Below are 17,506 nucleotides of genomic sequence, written 5' to 3'. Positions count from 1 at the left end.
AAGAGGAAAGAGATAAAATACTAAACTTGCATTACCAGAGAACTCTTCAGATTCAAAATGTCTCTGTGCAGATTTACAAGGACATCCCTAAATATATTTTGGAGGTAAGAACATACTTTAAGAATCTGGTTGACCTGCTGAAGAGGAACAATATACCTTCTAGGTGGGAATTTCCACAAGGTTTGTCTTTCAACTTCAAAGGAAAGAAAGTCAAAATAAGAACAGTGCAAGATAAAGAACAATTCCTGGACAGAAACGAGAAGGACCTTTTGAAAGGAGTGTTAGAATCAACGTCTGAAACAGATCTTGGAAACTTGACTTTTGGACTCAAGTCACCAACGGAAGAAGATCAGCCGCAGGGAGCGGCTGGAGGTAACTAAACAATAATGTCTCTGCAATTTCTAACTTGGAACTGTAATGGACTGAACCTTCCCAGAAAAAGGCGTGAGGTATTTCATATTTTGAAAAGAGAACAATTGGATTTGATATGCTTACAAGAAACCCACGTGACAAGGGTACACAGAAGATTGCTTATAAACAAAAGATTAGGACAGGAATTTATTTCGTCGGATAAAGTTAAGAAAAGAGGAGTGGTGATTTATGCAAAGGAGAAATTGTCCCCAAAATTGATCTTTAAAGATGAACATGGAAGAATTTTGGCAATTGAGATACAAATCCAAGGAGAAAAAATTTTGACAGTTGGCATTTATGCTCCAAACGAAGGGAAGGCAGAATTCTACAAGAAATTGCATGAGACATTAATGGACTATCTGGATTACAAGGTGATCTTGTTAGGAGATATGAACGGCGTTGTCTCTACCAACATGGATAAAGCACAAAGACAGGTGGTTTCTAAAGATGGGAGACTACCTAAGACCTTCTTTGAAATGACTGAACATATGGACTTGATTGATATCTGGAGAACAAGAAACCCTCTTGAGAGAGAGGGAACATTCTTTTCAGAGGCACAGATGACATGGACAAGAATAGATCAAATATGGACTACTAGTGGAATGGCTCCAAGGATAAAAAAAGTGGAAATCTGCCCAAAAACATGCTCCGACCATAACGCAGTGAAGATGGAAATGAAACTGACAACAGCTGGTTCCTTCAGATGGAGAATGAATGACACCCTATTTAAAGATGTTGAGATTTACAAAAAGGCCCCAAAAACTTTGAAGGACTATTTTGAGATAAATCTGAGGACAGAGGTTGAGAAAAGAGTGATTTGGGACGCAAGCAAGGCCGTGATGCGAGGTTTCCTTATACAACAGAATTCTTTAAAGAGAAAGAAACAAAATGAGAAGAAAGATAAGATTTTGGAAAAAATAAAAGAAGGAGAAAAGAAATTGAGGTCTAAACCAAAGTCTCATGAGATTCTGAGAGAAATCAAGTTTTATCAGATGCAATATATGGAATTGATGAATCAGGAGATAGAATGGAAAATTAAGCAAATGAGACAGAAGTCATTTGAATCAGCGGACAAATGTGGGAAACTTCTAGCATGGCAATTGAAGAAGAGACAGAAATTAAATACAGTCACAAGTTTGGAGGTGGATGGAAAGAACATTTTTAAACCAAATGAGATCAGCAATTGTTTTCAGAGTTATTTCAGAAGATTATATGCACAAGGGCCAGAAAATGAAGGAGATATAGAAGATTTTCTTAAGAAATATGGATTACAAAAAATTTCGCAACAAAGTATGTTGATCTTAAACGAGAAAATAACAGATAAAGAAATAGAGGGTGCCATTCAAAATATGCAACTAGGGAAATCTCCAGGGCCAGATGGACTAACCTCCAGATACTATAAAACATTGAAGGAATGGCTAATACAGCCGCTTAAGGAGGTTTGTAACGAAATATTAGAGGGGAAAAAGGCACCTGAATCGTGGAAAGAAGCTTTTATTACACTTATACCAAAGACTGAAACTGAAAAAAATCAGATTAAGAACTACCGCCCTATATCATTACTTAATGTGGATTACAAAATATTTGCTGATATTTTGGCAAAAAGATTGAAGAGGGTTTTAGTGGAGGAGATTCACAAAGACCAGGCAGGCTTTCTCCCAGGAAGACATTTATCAGAGAATGTAAGGAATATAATTGACATTATGGAGCTGTTAACTGTAAATATTAATACAAAAGCAGTGTTGATTTTTGTGGATGCGGAGAAAGCCTTTGACAATATTTCTTGGAACTTTATGAAAAAGAATCTCCATGGGATGGGGGTAGGCCAAAGGTTTGAAAATGGTATAGGTGCAATATATTCTGAACAAAAGGCAAAGTTAATTGTAAACAATGTGGTTACTGATGAACTTTCTATAGAAAAAGGGGCACGGCAAGGGTGCCCAATATCCCCATTACTTTTTATATCAGTCCTGGAGGTTCTGTTGAATATGATTAGGGGGGACCAGCTGGTAAAAGGAGTTCAGGTCGGAGCCAGACAGTACCAATTGAATGCATTTGCAGATGACTTAGTATTGACTTTACAAGAGCCGGACACTAGTACAAAAAGAGTTTTAGAGTTGATCCAAATCTTTGGTCAGGTGGCAGGATTTAAGCTGAATAAACAAAAAACTAAAGTTTTGGAAAAGAATTTAACAAATGTTGAAAGAGAGAAATTTCAAAATGAAACTGGGCTAATGGTGGCAAAGAAAGTAAAATATTTGGGGATTAACATGACATTTAAAAATGTGAATTTATTTAAAGATAATTATGATAAATGTTGGACAGAGGTTAAGAAAGATCTAGAGATATGGTCGAACTTGAAGCTTTCCTTGTTAGGCCGAATTGCAGTGATCAAAATGAATGTATTGCCTAGAATGTTATTTTTGTTTCAGACATTACAAATTGTGGATAAACTAGATTGCTTCAAGAAGTGGCAGAAAGATATATCTAAATTTGTCTGGCAGGGCAAAAAGCCCAGAATAAAATTTAAGACTTACTGATGCAAAAGAAAGAGGGGGGTTTGCCCTGCCGGACCTAAGATTGTATTATGAATCAGCAGCTTTTTGCTGGCTACTTCTTGAGAATGCAGACATTCTGGATTTGGAAGGATTTGATAATAGGTTTGGTTGGCATGCATATTTATGGTACGACAAGGTTAAAATACATAAGGGATTCAAAAACCATATTGTTAGGAAAGCATTATACAATGTTTGGATTCGATATAAGGATTTGTTGGAAAATAAAACCCCTAGGTGGTTATCACCTATGGAAGCCAAGGAGGTGAAGAAACTCAACATGGAATCTAAATGGCCAAAATATTTTGAAATTTTAGAACAAGAAAGTGGTAAATTTAAACTACAGAGCTATGAGAAAATAAAGTCTAAAGTACGAGACTGGCTCCATTATTATCAAATAATGGAGACTTTTAAACAAGACAGGAAAATTGGATTCCAGGTGGAGAAATCGAAACTAGAAACAGAATTGTTAGAACCCAATACTAAGAATTTATCAAGAATGTATAACCTGTTGCTGAAGTGGAATACAATAGATGAAACTGTTAAGCCAGCTATGATTAAATGGGCACAGGACATAGGCCATGACATTATGTTTGCTGACTGGAAACAGTTATGGACCACCGGTACTAAATTTACGGCATGTAATGCCTTAAAAGAAAATATTATGAAAATGATTTATAGGTGGTACATGACCCCAGTCAAGCTTGCGAAGATTTATCACCTGCCCAATAATAAATGTTGGAAATGTAATGAAGCTGAAGGTACCTTCTTTCACCTTTGGTGGACCTGCCCAAGGATTAAGGCCTTCTGGGAAATGATTTATAATGAAATTAAGAAGGTACTTAAATGTACTTTTCACAAGAAACCGGAGGCATTTCTCCTGGGCATGGTCGGCCAATTGGTGTTAAGGAGGGATAAGACTTTTTTTATGTACGCCACTACAGCAGCAAGGATCCTTTTAGCAAAGTATTGGAAGACACAAGAACTACCCACACTGGAAGAATGGCAGACAAAAGTGATTGACTTTATGGGACTGGCAGAAATGACCGGCAGAATCCGCGACCAAGAGAAAGAGACAGTGGAGGAAGATTGGAAGAAGTTTAAAGAAGTTTAAAGTATACCTTAAGAACTGTTGTAAAATAGAGGAGTGATAAAATGTCAAGGGGAAAGAAGATGCAGAATTGCAGCTAAAACTGTTTGATGATTCAAGGTAAAATTGAGAATGACAATGAGCTTAAACTTAATTGGCAAAAAGGGTTGTTGAAAAACTGTAAAATAAGGATGCAAAAAGGGTGAGGTATGGGGAAGTCCGAGAAAGGAGGCTTATGAAAATGAGGTTAAGAAATGATATCTTTGTATGTGTTTGTATTTGTTGATGTTTGTGTGTTGTTGTTGTTTTGTGTTAAAAATTGGAAAATTAATAAAAATTATTATTAAAAAAAAACTATATATTGCTACCGCAGATGGAAGCAATATAAAACAAGAATTTGCACCAATGAGATATGGCATATATTGCAACGAAGCAGAGTAAGAGAGCTACAGAAACTCCACTCAAAGTGGAATGCCCTTTGTGTCCACACAATATACTCTCAATACAATCTCAAGCCACGCGATACACTCTCAATACAATCTCAAGCCATTCGATATACTCTCAGTGCTCTTCTATTCTGTGCCATAACCTACTTCACAGCACCGCTCAGAACTCATAGGCATGATGGCAACTTCATAAAAAGCGTACTCCTGCTGTACCAAGTCCAGCAACTCCTTTCCGTGTGGTCAAAGGTACCCAGCGAGGGCCAACCATTGTGTTCCATTGTGAACCATACAGCAATTATTTGGTTTTGTTCTATGGCTTTAGCTGTATAATATTGTTATAGTTGTAGTTTTTGTAACACAGTTGTAGAAGTGTTTTCAAGTGTTCTGTGTTTTCAATTATATTTGTGGTTTGATAGTTAGGGGGAAAGGAGAGATGTAATGTTTATGACCAATCCATTCCTTTATCAAGAACAGGATTTCAGAATGCTCTGAGCTAAGCATGAGATAGTCCACCTTAGGAAATGGGGCAAAGGGAATTCTGGAAGGAAGAACACTGGTCTGCATAACTGTAAGCAAGGAACTATAAAATAAACATGCCCTATCTAATTAGCATTGTCTGAGTCCAGATTCTTATTTCTAAGAGCCCCAGGCCCCTGAACACATATTTGCATCCCTGAGTATTTTGTGGGGGGGGGGGAGGCATAATAAGACAGACACAGAGTGAGAGAAACTAGGGAGGTGTTATGTGAAATTGTGTACTGTTCCTCTATTTCTCTCTGGTCACTGTATAGAAACTGAAAACGCCAGTTTCAGGAAATAGCATTAACATCAAAGATAGCTGCAATCCTCTCTGACTCTGATAAAGCCTGTCTCCTTCTCATGTTCTGAATAACTGCTTTGTGCAGTTGAAAGAATTTCATAAATGATCCAAACCTTGTACTTGGTCTTTAAATATTTTGTTTAAGGAGCAGATCTAAATGCTATAAAAGTGCTAATTGTCCCTGGATTGACTGCCATTGCCTTCTAGGTCTTCTCTGAAATAGTTGTGTCAACTGGATTTGACTTTCTTAAATGCTTTGTTTCCTGCTCATCTGTACCTCAAGTCTACAATTTTTTGCACTCTATGATTTTTTTTTTTAATGTGGTGCATTTGCTATCATTTGATTGTAATTTATTTTCCAATGGCTGAAGTCAGCTGTAAAGTTACAGGAGCGAGACATTCATTTTCTGGATGTTCTGACATATTTTAAGAAAGCAACTTGACATCCCATAGAAAATACTGACATGAGGATTGAGCCTGGATGTGGCAAGTTGCAAAATTGGAGCATTATTTCAAAAATAAAAATAAAATCACACTAAAATAATCTGAGAACATCCACTGGCAGTGGCTGTGAATGTGTGTGTGGGATATAACGCACATTCCTGTGGATTGAGGATTCATCAACTGTTTCTGGTGCTATCTGTGGCATCTTATTTATCTAGACTGAATGCTTCCTGTTTTATTCTCTGAAATCATTTCTTAAGAGGCTGTTCTCCCTCACCTCTCTCTTAAGCCATTTATCTTGTCTTTAATAGTTCAAGCAGGTTCTCTCTAATCTTTTATTTTTAATCTTCTCTTTCCATATTTTCCTTCCTTCTTTGGATCAAATTACCATTTCGATTTGTCAAATTGTGTAGGACACAAATTATTTGAACATAAAGAATGAGCTGATGTTATAACCCAGAAATGATCTAGAATTCATGTTTCAACCTCAGTCTATTTCAAACTTCCTGGTCTTCGCTAGCTTCCATATCAGCTCTGCTTGAAATTCCTGGCCCAGACTGCAGACATTTCCAAGATCCTGGCACTGAATTTCTGTTAAGCACAAGTGCCAGGTACCAAAAAAGAAAGGGAAATATTTCTATGTAGTGTCTGCATATATGCATCAATATAGTACTTGCCATTTTTATTCATGAGTACATTTTACAAGTTTAAGGGAGTTGTTTTTTAAAAAAAACAAAGTTCAGGCCAGTATTTAAAAAACATATTCTAATTCGCCTGTAAAAGGAATACATTCTCATAGTTTCAGCAAACATCTCCGAGAAAGGCTTATATTTATTTATTTATTACCCATCCACCCCAAACATTTCCCCTGAAAAGGCTGCTTAGAGATATTAAAAAAACACATAAAAACCAGCTAAAAACGGAGAGGGGGATTAAAAACAATTAAAAATTTATAGAATTAAAACTATATACATAAATTATATTAAAACCATACAAATAATTACAATAAAAACAGCATGGCACCAGCCCTTTCATTTAAAGCAGCCGGTTCCCAAAAGCCTGCTGGAACAATAAAGTCTCCACCTGCTGGCAGGAGGACAACAATGAGGAAGCCAGCCTAACTTCTCTAGGGAGGCAATTCCAAAGTCTGGGAGCAACTACTGAGAAGGATAATGACTGCATCCTACCTACTCCTATGCTTCTGAAAGGCCTTATTTAATTGATCACTTTTCCAAGTCAACCATTTAACTTGCTTTGAACTATTCTAAATGATCAGAAACAGAAGAAGCAATCAAGACTCCAGCCCTGCAGAACTTGGCTGGGTCATTGCTGCTTCTGCAGCTCCTGCCACACATGCAGGGTGCAAAGTGAGGCGCAGACAGGCTGCTGCTGCAGCAACAGCCTGGATCTGGAATGATTGGGCCTGAAGCCATCATATTCCAGGGCTTTTCACTGACTGACAGCAGTAAGGATCCATTTCTTTCCCTATCATTTGATGGGTGGAATTAGAGGGCTGATGTCACTGCAGGAGGTAGCTGGCCACAAGCTGCAACGTGTGTGTTACAGAAGGGGAGAACACGGTCAAGTTTGTAATATCTACTCTGAATTATATTTGTCTAAATCAGACTCCTTGATCCCTAAAAGTATGTGCCAGCTGTGAGTCACTGAATATTGTGCAGCATTCCCCAGTGTGTGTAAAATAATGCTTTGTAATTGTAGCCTTGGCTACTGGAAATCTAGAAAAAGACAGACCACACGCAGAACCTCTTCACAATTAAATTGTGTTAAGAGTGCATATTCTTAATAACTGTCCTGTTATTGAATCACTCCAGGATCTATCTAATTTACCGTTATTTGTGTGAATTCCAACAAAGAATGCAAATTGAAGCAAATAAGATATATGATTTGGTAAAGGCATAATTTGTTTGTTAACTGCTGTAGATTGTCATATTAAATAGCTTAACATATTCATAAATATTAATAAAATATATTGGTTCTGGTGGCACAAGAGCAGAACATGATGAATGTGTCCTCAAATCAATTGATTATATAAACATACCACTATTTTTTGGCTCATTTTGTTTTTGTGTTTCTTTAACAGCTAGAATTGGCCTGGATCTCCCTAGAGACTTCTGAAGGGGCCTGACCGCAACAACCAGAAGGCGCTGCCAACTGATCTGTTTGTGGGGCGTTTCCACCCACCCCTGGCATGCTCAAAGTAAATAAATTTTCTAGGCTGCAACTGCACATGGCCTATACTGCATATTCATTTACCCTACCGTACTCATCTTTTCTTCACAAAACCACCTGATATTTGGAAATACAGTGGTACCTCAGGTTAAGAACTTAATTACCACTGTAAATGTTTTGCATGAGAGTGTGTGGCGCTGTGGGTTAAACCACAGAGCCTAGGACTTGCCAATCATAAGGTCAGCGGTTTGAATCCCTGTGACTGGTTGAGCTCCCGTTGCTCGGTCCCTGCTCCTGCCAACATAGCAGTTCGAAAGCACTTCAAAGTGCAAGTAGATAAATAGGTACCACTCAGGCAGGAAGGTAAACGGTGTTTCCGTACGCTTAGTCATGCTGACCACATGACCCGGAAGCTGTATACCAGCTCCCTCGGCCAATAAAGCGAGATGAGCACTGCAACCCCAGAGTCGGCCACGACTGGACCTAATGGTCAGGGAAGGGTCCCTTTACCTTTACTCATTTCTTTTCTTCACAAAACTACCTGATACTTGGAAATAAATGTTTTGCATGAGAGCAATCAAAATGCTGCACTGAACAGATGCTATTACCCCACTAGGAAGTGCTGCTTTAACTAGTGCAGCTACACTATTTAATAACAGTAATAATAATAATTTATACCCCACCCATCTGGCTGGGATTCCCCTGCCACACATGCATTTGGGATCATATTGTTGAAGGGTATGAAGTTTATATAAATTTTTGAATAAAGACAGTCTTTATATTTAATTATATTTAATTGTGAATAAATGCTATTTACTTAAGGACCACAAAGAAGACATTTTAGCAGGGAAAGTCTGCTATATTCTGTGTGCTTGAACAAACTTTTGAGTCTTTGGAAACGTGCTCAAATTAGCAGCTTGGCTTAGATCTGTCTGGTTTTCACTTTGGGTCTTTGATTTATCATCCTGCCGCTAAACTGCTATAAAGAATTTGGAATAAGATCAATTCTGTTCAGCTTTAGCATTCCTAACATATCCAGGAATCATTTGCTTTTAATTAGCACTCAGTTCAACCATATTAGTAGTATAAATGTGGCTTCCACATCCAATTCTGCAGCTTTATCAACTTTAAAATCTTCAAGGTTCTCTTATTTTTCATAGATGCCTTAATTATTTTAGCTGTGTTTTTATTTTTTAAAATAATAATAAAGAGGAAATGAAACAAGCCTTGCCAGACAGATTCTGTACAATACACCTGATTCACTTCAGAGGTGATTTCCTCACCCAGCACACTATGTGACCATAAAAGCCTTAAAAAAAACAAGTTGATTTAATGTTTCTGTTTATGCACGGTGTCCAGTTTCCAGAAGAGTCTGAGACTAGTGGTTTTGAACTCAATTAAGCATTTAAGCTCATTTTCAGCTGAGTCCCCGTGGACTGACAATTAGAAAAGGAAAGAAGTTCAAAGGAGAAAGGTTATAACCTCATAGCTCTATATTTTGTGTGGTCTCAAAATGCATCCTATGCTTTCATCCTTCATATATTTAGGAAAGCCATTACGACCTATAGCTAAGTTACACAAGGGGTCAAACTGCACATGATGTTCAGATGTGTAAATGTTTCTTTGAGAGTTGTTGTTGCTTTACCCAACGCAGTTGTGAGAAGCTGTAAACTGATGTGAAAGTTTGCATTGGAGGACATCTCTTTCCATAGTAGATATTTTTCCTTTCCAAATTGTTCTGTGCAAGCTCTTTGACACCCAAGAGGGGAATATACAAATGCAAATATCTTCTCATCCATGGCACCCCCCCAAAAAAAAAACACTTGGGGGCAAATTATTATGATTACAACAATTTAAAAATAAATTACAGTAGCATGACTAGGGCGAGTAATAAAAAGATGTCACAGTTAGCAAAGACCAATGTCTTCAGCATAAAAGAGAAACTATATAATGAAGGTGTCAGACACACTTCTGTAGGGAGGAAATTCTGTAATTTAGGATCTGCCACAGAGAATGCCCTCTGCTGGATCACACCCACCCCCCAAATTTCTGAGGGTGGCCCACGCCCACTGATCTACACATCCAAAATGTTCTGTAGGGAATGAAGTAGTCTTTCAAATATTTAGAACATACATCATTAAACACTCTAAATACTAATGTATTTAGGCCCCAAAACTAACTAGTGACTAATGCAGCTGTTTTAAACATGAGTTTAAACATGATATCAGTTCTAAACAGAACTCCAGCCAGTAATCTGGGTGCTACATAATGGACCAGCTGAAGCTTGAGAAGATTAGACTGCTGTGGAAGTGATATGCTCCCCACTTGGTTTTGGGTTAAATAAAGCTCCCCCCACAAAAAAACCCACAGGGGAAACATGTAGTTTTGACCCAAAATATTATGGTCATGTATATTCATGTCTGCATTAAAATCAGTATCTGCATTGGGCCCCTACTGGAAACAGAATGCTTGTCAAGATGGACCTGGTCTGACCAGCCAGGAGGTTCTTCTGCTTGTTTCTCATGAAAACATAGCCATTGTGACTTTGAATAGAAGAATACAAAATGTAAAACAGTATTTAAAAGTATTCTGTTGAAAAATAGATTGCATTTCTCTTGCTGACATTCTTTCCTAACTGACAGAAAAAATCTATTTCACCACAGATATGTAAATATTTTGCATGTCCATTCAATGGTGCTTTATTAAGTAATTATGCGAAGCTGGTTACAAGCACGGTCACTTCTGCAAAAAATAATTGAAAAATAAAGAAGAATTCTTAAGCTAGAATTAACCCAAAACTTTTCTTCTGGAACTAATTGATGACAGTTAAAGTCTCGAATGTGGTTCCAATTGCTATAGGCATTCCTTTGAGATGCCATCAGAAAAGATGTGCAGACAGCCCCACTCCAAAACTGCAGCACTCTGCTTCAATCCCTCTTTCTCTCTCTCAGTTCCTCAGATTTACACATGATTTGCTAATGACTTGTTTCTCTCCTAATGCTCTAAACTATAACCCCTGGTCTTTTGTTGTGGCTATATCACCCCCATTCTATTTCCCAGCAATGCTTTCTTTGCCTACCTTCTCAGCAACATCTGCTTTCTTCAGTAGAATTCTCCACTCCCATCATTCAGCCCGGACACTGAGGTCCAGCGCCAAGGGGCTTCTGGCAGTTCCCTCACTGCAACGTTACAGGGAACAAAGCAGAGGGCCTTCTCGGTAGTAGTACCCACCCTATGGAATGCCCTCCCATCAGATGTCAAGGAAATAAACAACTACCGTATCTGACTTTTAGAAGACATCTGAAGGCAACTCTGTTTAGGGAAGTTTTTAATGTTTGAAGTTTTATTGTGTTTTTTATATTCTGTTGGAAGCTACCCAGAGTGGCTGGCAAAACCCAGCCAGATGGGCGGGGTATAAATAAATAAATTATTATTGTTATTAATATTTTGTTCTGGCTTCAATTTTCAAGAGATATCATGGCACATATCAAAACTGTTACTTCTAGAGGTACAGAGGTACCTTGGGCAACGAACAACAACAGGAAGACAAAAGGGAATGACTTATTTGAATTCAACTAGCAGAGAGGTGATGTATCTAAACCATGAAGTATGAAACGGTCATTTGCAAACTTGGACAGTTAGAAATATTAGCCAGAGTCTGTGTTCCTTGATTTTTATTCCCTCCAATCTTGATCAGGACATTGGAGGCTAGACCTTAGCAGCATGGTTCTCATTCCAGGACAACTATCATATCAGCAATTCCAAAGACAATTCTTATGTTATACCCAGTTTCATCTTTATGACAAAAGGAAGTTCCAGGTGCTAGTGTTAGGCTTATCTCAGTGTGAACCATTATGCACTCAATGGCTGCAACCTCAAAAACCATGAAAAAAAGAGCTACTGCTCACTAGTTCATTTTATTATCTGGACCCAATGCATTCTGGCTTCAGGCCCACCTTGGCACCAAAACACCTTTAGTTGCCCTGGTTGCTGACCTTTATTGGGAAATTGGGGAATGTGAACCCGTTGCTTCTCCTTGATCGCTTGGAAGCTTTGGGTACCACTGATCGTGGAACAGCTCTATGGGTTGGGAGTTGAACGGTATGGTGGTTCCACGCTTACCTGCAGGGTTATTCTGAGAGATATGCATTTGGGGGATTCCTACTCAGGCCCTTATCAATGTGTCTGTGCTGCGGGGTCTCACAGGCTTCATGCTTTTTAACATATGAGGCTGATGGGTGAGGTCATTGGGGGAATTTGGGGCATGGTGTTATCACTATGCAGATGATTCCCAGGTCTATTTCTCCTTACCATCTGAATCAGGTAAAACTGCACAGGTGTTTAACAGATGCCTGAAGGTTGTAATGGGGTGAATGAATCCCAGCAAGATGGACATTCTGTTGGTGGGTGATTGTGTCCAGGGTTGCACTCTCTCTGAAGGAAAGGTATGTAGCATAGGGATACTGAGCATAGGCTCAGGTAGCATGGAGTGCCTTTTTCCAGTTCCCCCTTGTTTGCAAGCTAGAACCATTCCCAGATTGGAGTAAACTGGCCACAATAATCCATGCCCTGGCAACCTCTTGATTAGATTATTGTAATGCATTCCAGGTGGGGCTATCTTTAAAGATGGTCCACAAGCTGCCAGAGTTCTGAATGAAGCAGTTTACTGGATTTTAAATGAACAGGTAAATAATACACTATGAATTTGGTAGCATAAAATATGAAGAATATAAATTAGTAAAAATCTTAGTGGATGTACACTGAATCTGAAAGTGCTCAAAAGCAATGACTTAGGTAAAGTTTTATTTGCTTCTTTTTATCAGGATTTTAATGAGCGTCTGTAGACCACACAACTGTGTTGTGACCTTAAGCTACTTTTACCTGACCTGCAGATATACAAGATTTCTAGTAAAACATAAAAGCAAAGCAAAATAGCCTCTGAGATGGTTGGCTGGTCGGCTGGAATAGTTTCCAGACATTCAAGAAAAATTGAATATATTCTATTATTATCAGGAACATTTCAAAGTGCATGGAAGCTTGGAAGGGCACAGGCTAAGGGAAAAGATGGGAACCTTATTACTTAAGAATCTGTTTGCCACAACAATACTTAGAAACATGTTGAAGTGTTAACAACAAGAAACTATAGTTTGGTTAAAGGAGGCAGTACAGCTTAGAATGACAAAAGACGTAATACAGGGGTTGGGAAGCTCTGGCCCTTGAGCCCTAGGCAAGCTAATGTAGCCTGTTGGGCAGTTTTGCCACGCCCACCTGTCACTCACATGACATTGTATGATGTCAGGTGCAGGTCATGTAAAGCTGCGGCCCTCAAAAAAAATTGGGATGCAAGTCATAAAGAAGCAGCAGTAATAAGGGATGTGAGAGGGCATTGGGCAAAAGCTGTGGAGGAAATAAGACTCATGCTTGTGGCATATGAAGATCTTTGCATGAGAGTTTTTGGCTTAGGTATTTGGGGCATTTCCTGCAATAAAGGGATACTCTTTGCATGTGCCTTGGAACTGAAAACCGAAATGTTCACATACCTTAGCATTTTGAAGAGGGGGCTGGTAACTAGATGGACGATAATACATCCTCTGAGCAGGATCAGTGTGTATGTCTCCAAGAAATAACTCCTCGACCAAGTGATCTAAATTATGGTGAAGGTACTGTTTCTCTACACGGATTAGTTGAAGCTCATGCATAGCAAAATTCAGTGCTCTGGTACATTCGTAGCCATTCTCTTCTCTCCATAAATCGTAGCTCACATTCTGTTCCCAGGCTTTATCTTCTGGTACAAATCCAGGGCATGTGCGGTTCACCAACTGACTTAGTCTCTCAGCCACTGCCTCACTATGGCAGATTATCTGTATGTTGTGCAGCTGGTAATCTGCTTCAGTCCCTCCTCGAATGATCCAGGATGCTTGGCGAAGGCGAATTTTGCCACGGATAACTAAGGTATAGATTGGGTTTGTGCATCGGTTACCTCTGTAGTAAAACTGATAGGCCTTGAATGTATTATTGTGGTAGAATCTGTAGGATCTAGTGATGAATTCTGGGCCCGACCTTACTTCACAACTGTAACCAAATTGCAAATAAAAGCATAAGCTTAATGAGGTGTGAAATGAAGTATATCAAAGTAGTCAATAAGAAGATGACAGCACTAATAACACATTTAATTAACACCACAATATTCGCAATAGTGAACCAAAATAGTAATTTTTCTCATCTTCCTTTACTTAACATTAAGTTTCTGGTTTCATTTTTTAAAAGACGTTTTAAAAGGTATATTAGTTCTATGCTGCATTTGATACTTTTATTTTTCATTTTATTGCTGACTTCCTCTTTTCTCCACATTTAGTGCACCAAGTACTTAGAATTGCAAAGGTAAAGGTAAAGTGACCCCTGACCATTAGGTCCAGTCACGGACGACTCTGAGGTTGTGGCGCTCATATTGCTTTACTGGCCGAGGGAGCCGGCGTACAGCTTCCGGGTCATGTGGCCAGCATGACTAAGCCACTTCTGGCCGCTTACCTTCCCACCGGAGTGGTACCTATTTATCTACTTGCACTTTGACGTGCTTTTGAACTGCTAGGTTGGCAGGAGCTGGGATCGAGCAACAGCTGTGGATTCGAACCGCCAACCTTCTGATCGGCAAGCCCTAGGCTCTGTGGTTTAGACCACAGTGCTGTCAAGGAAGACAAAGATTTCCCCCTACAATACCATTATCTGTTCACTTTTGCCACCAGGCAGGCAGTGGTGGATCAAATGCTACTGCTGGCAGTGGCCAGAGTAAGGCCCTGAAATAGAGCATTATGGGTATGAGGCAGTGAAGGGTTAGCCATGGAGCTGCTGAGCCCCAGGCTGTTCCAGGCCCCCCACATGCACCAGCCTGGAGCTGCCACAACAGAAAATAATGGCTGGCATGAGCTGGCAGTGCTTCAGATATGACAGCTGTTTTGATGCTCCTGGCCAGGGTTTAGAATTGCTTTGCCTATCATGCTTAGAGTAAACCCATTGAAATCAATGGAACTTCAGGTGACTTCAGTGACTCTACCCTAAGCGTGAATATGTCTGGATCCAACTTAACGTCTTTTTTTCCTTCTTCAGTTTTTCTTAAATATGTATATATAACATGAATAAGCTTCTGTCAAAGCCTCTAGACCTGAAGATAAATATTCTCATAAGCTCAATAGCTTTTCAATGAGCCCCTTCCTGTTTTATTTCTGTGTGACAATGTGGTTATGTTTCTTAAGAGATAGGCAACACTTTTAATATATTTCTACTTCCATGGTGATAAAATCAACAAGGAAAAGGAATGACCACACCTGCCTGGCTTCAGGCAAGCAAAGTAATAAACATGCTTTAATGTGTTTATAAAATAAACCCAAACTAGAACATCTGAAATATTTGTGTAAGGCTTATAGTTGCACCAAAAAAAAAAAAAAAAGGTTTTTAAGCTGAGCTCTTCCTAGTCTGCTTGCTTTCTGCAAGTACAACAGATCCCTCCTAAGTGATGGGAGCCCAACATCTTCTCCCTGACTTTCCAGTGATATCTGTGGTGGATTTGAGTGAGGATTACTGCTTACTCAAACACTATTTTTATTAACTTCAGTGATGGGTTTGCCTGAATAAGGACTGCAGGACTGGGCTTGAAGGGAATCTTATATCCCAAGGAGCCTTCCTAAGAAAATAATTGCGAGTACACAGCTGTATATTTGCAAGCTGAGACTACAAAATAAATACCTCTGCCTAACTGAATGTTTGTGATCTCAGATAAGCACTTGTGCATGCTTGGGCTCGTCAGCTAAAGCTTCATAATTTCATTTTGTTAATGAACTTTGTTTTATACACATGTCACATGATACAGCAATAAAGGCAAGGATTTATTCACTCGCCCTTGCAAGCGGTCTGAATAAGCAGATGACATATGAACATCCTATGAATAGGCTGGCAATTTTCAACAACACTGTGGTTTCCAAAGTAAGGAAGACTGAAATGCCTTACTGTTTAATATATGGACAATGGCCACAAAATTCTGAAGGCTCACTTTTGTGGCCAGAAAAGCTTCTGTGTCCATAGGAGAAGTTTTCAGCTTTCCTCTCAATAGCAGACCCCGCCCCGCCCCCACAATGTAAACTGCTTTAGAAGCATTTTTTAGTTTAGGGAGGCTGCTATATTGAAAGAGAAAGAAAAGACAAAAGCTCACTGTGTACATTAAACTAGCTGTGAGTTTAAGTGGATTATAGCCTACCAAAATATAAAGGTAAAGGTAAAGGTACCCCTGCCCGTACGGGCCAGTCTTGACAGACTCTGGGGTTGTGCGCCCATCTCACTCAAGAGGCCAGGGGCCAGCGCTGTCCGGAGACACTTCCGGGTCACGTGGCCAGCGTGACATCGCTGCTCTGGCGAGCCAGAGCCGCACACGGAAACGCCGTTTACCTTCCCGCTGGTAAGCGGTCCCTATTTATCTACTTGCACCTGGAGGTTCTTTCGAACTGCTAGGTTGGCAGGCGCTGGGACCGAGCAGCGGGAGCGCACCCCGCCGCAGGGATTCGAACCGCCGACCTTTCGATCGGCAAGCCCTAGGCGCTGAGGCTTTAACCCACAGCGCCACCTGCGTCCCATCTAGTAACAAATCTGTACAGTATGGTGTCCTACTTTTCTATGTCTCTAAAGTACTTGCCTCCTGACATTAATGTCTACCAAAGCATTGTAGCATGTTTTCTATATAGTATCATCATCATGTTTGTCGGCAGTCTTACCCGGTGGAGACCCAGTGTCCCTCGATAGTAGGAGGCATTTGCACAGTAATTCGGGCTCCATTATGAAGATGTTTCAACATGTGAGGACACTGTGACTCCTTGAAAGTTCTCCACGCGCTCTTCTCTAATGATCGAGGGTGTGACCTGCTGTCTGGATGAAGAAGTGCAGAACCTTCTCCCAGCCCTGTGAGAAATCAGAGATGGCATATGAAATAAATTCAGGTGAATTTGGAGAACTAAAACTGTTTGCATATAATGACTATAATAAATAGCTTTGCTTGCTAGTAATCTTCAGATGTAAAAGACTCCTTTCATGAATGGGCATTGTACGTTTGATGTATTTAGGGTAGAGTCCCACATTATGTTCCTGTGCATAAGCACTCAAGTAGGAGGATCAGTGTATTTTATTATATAAAAATGGGCATGGAAATTGAAAGCATGTAGAATAGCTTCCTCCTCACAGTGGAATATATATAACCATATACCTAAGAGACAACTTCATGCAAGGGAAAATGCTTTATTTGTTGCCACAGATACTTACCGTATTTTTCGCTCCATAGGACGCACTTTTTCCCCTCCAAAAATGAAGGGGAAATGTGTGTGCGTCCTATGGTGCGAATGCAGTCTTTCGCTGAAGCCTGGAGAGCGAGAGGCGTCGGTGTGCACCGACCCCTCTCGCTCTCCAGGCTTCAGGAAGCTATCTGCAAGCCTTGCAAGCCCGGCGGGAGTTCCCGCGAGCTCACGAGGCTTGCGGGCAGCAGCCTGCAGCCCCAGCGAGTGTCCACAAGCCT

The 17,506-nt window shown here is 39.8% G+C and overlaps 1 protein-coding gene across 1 annotated transcript in view; it reads right to left on the bottom strand.

Moving 5' to 3' along the window:
* APCDD1 (APC down-regulated 1) overlaps positions 1–17,506 on the bottom strand; it is a 44,773-nt gene that overhangs the window by 17,571 nt on the left and 9,696 nt on the right. Inside the window, exons 2-3 of the mRNA XM_079982959.1 lie at positions 16,716–16,899; positions 13,497–14,028 (exon numbers count right to left, since the gene is read on the bottom strand). Of these exons, the coding sequence (XP_079839085.1) occupies positions 13,497–14,028; positions 16,716–16,899 (716 nt within the window). The remainder of the gene's footprint in view (positions 1–13,496; positions 14,029–16,715; positions 16,900–17,506) is intronic.

Source organism: Podarcis cretensis (assembly GCF_951804945.1).
Source record: "Podarcis cretensis genome assembly, chromosome: 7".
Classification (NCBI taxonomy): Eukaryota; Metazoa; Chordata; class Lepidosauria; order Squamata; family Lacertidae; genus Podarcis; species Podarcis cretensis.
The sequence above is the reverse complement of the archived record's forward strand: the minus strand, read 5'-3'. Positions and strand labels throughout refer to the sequence as shown.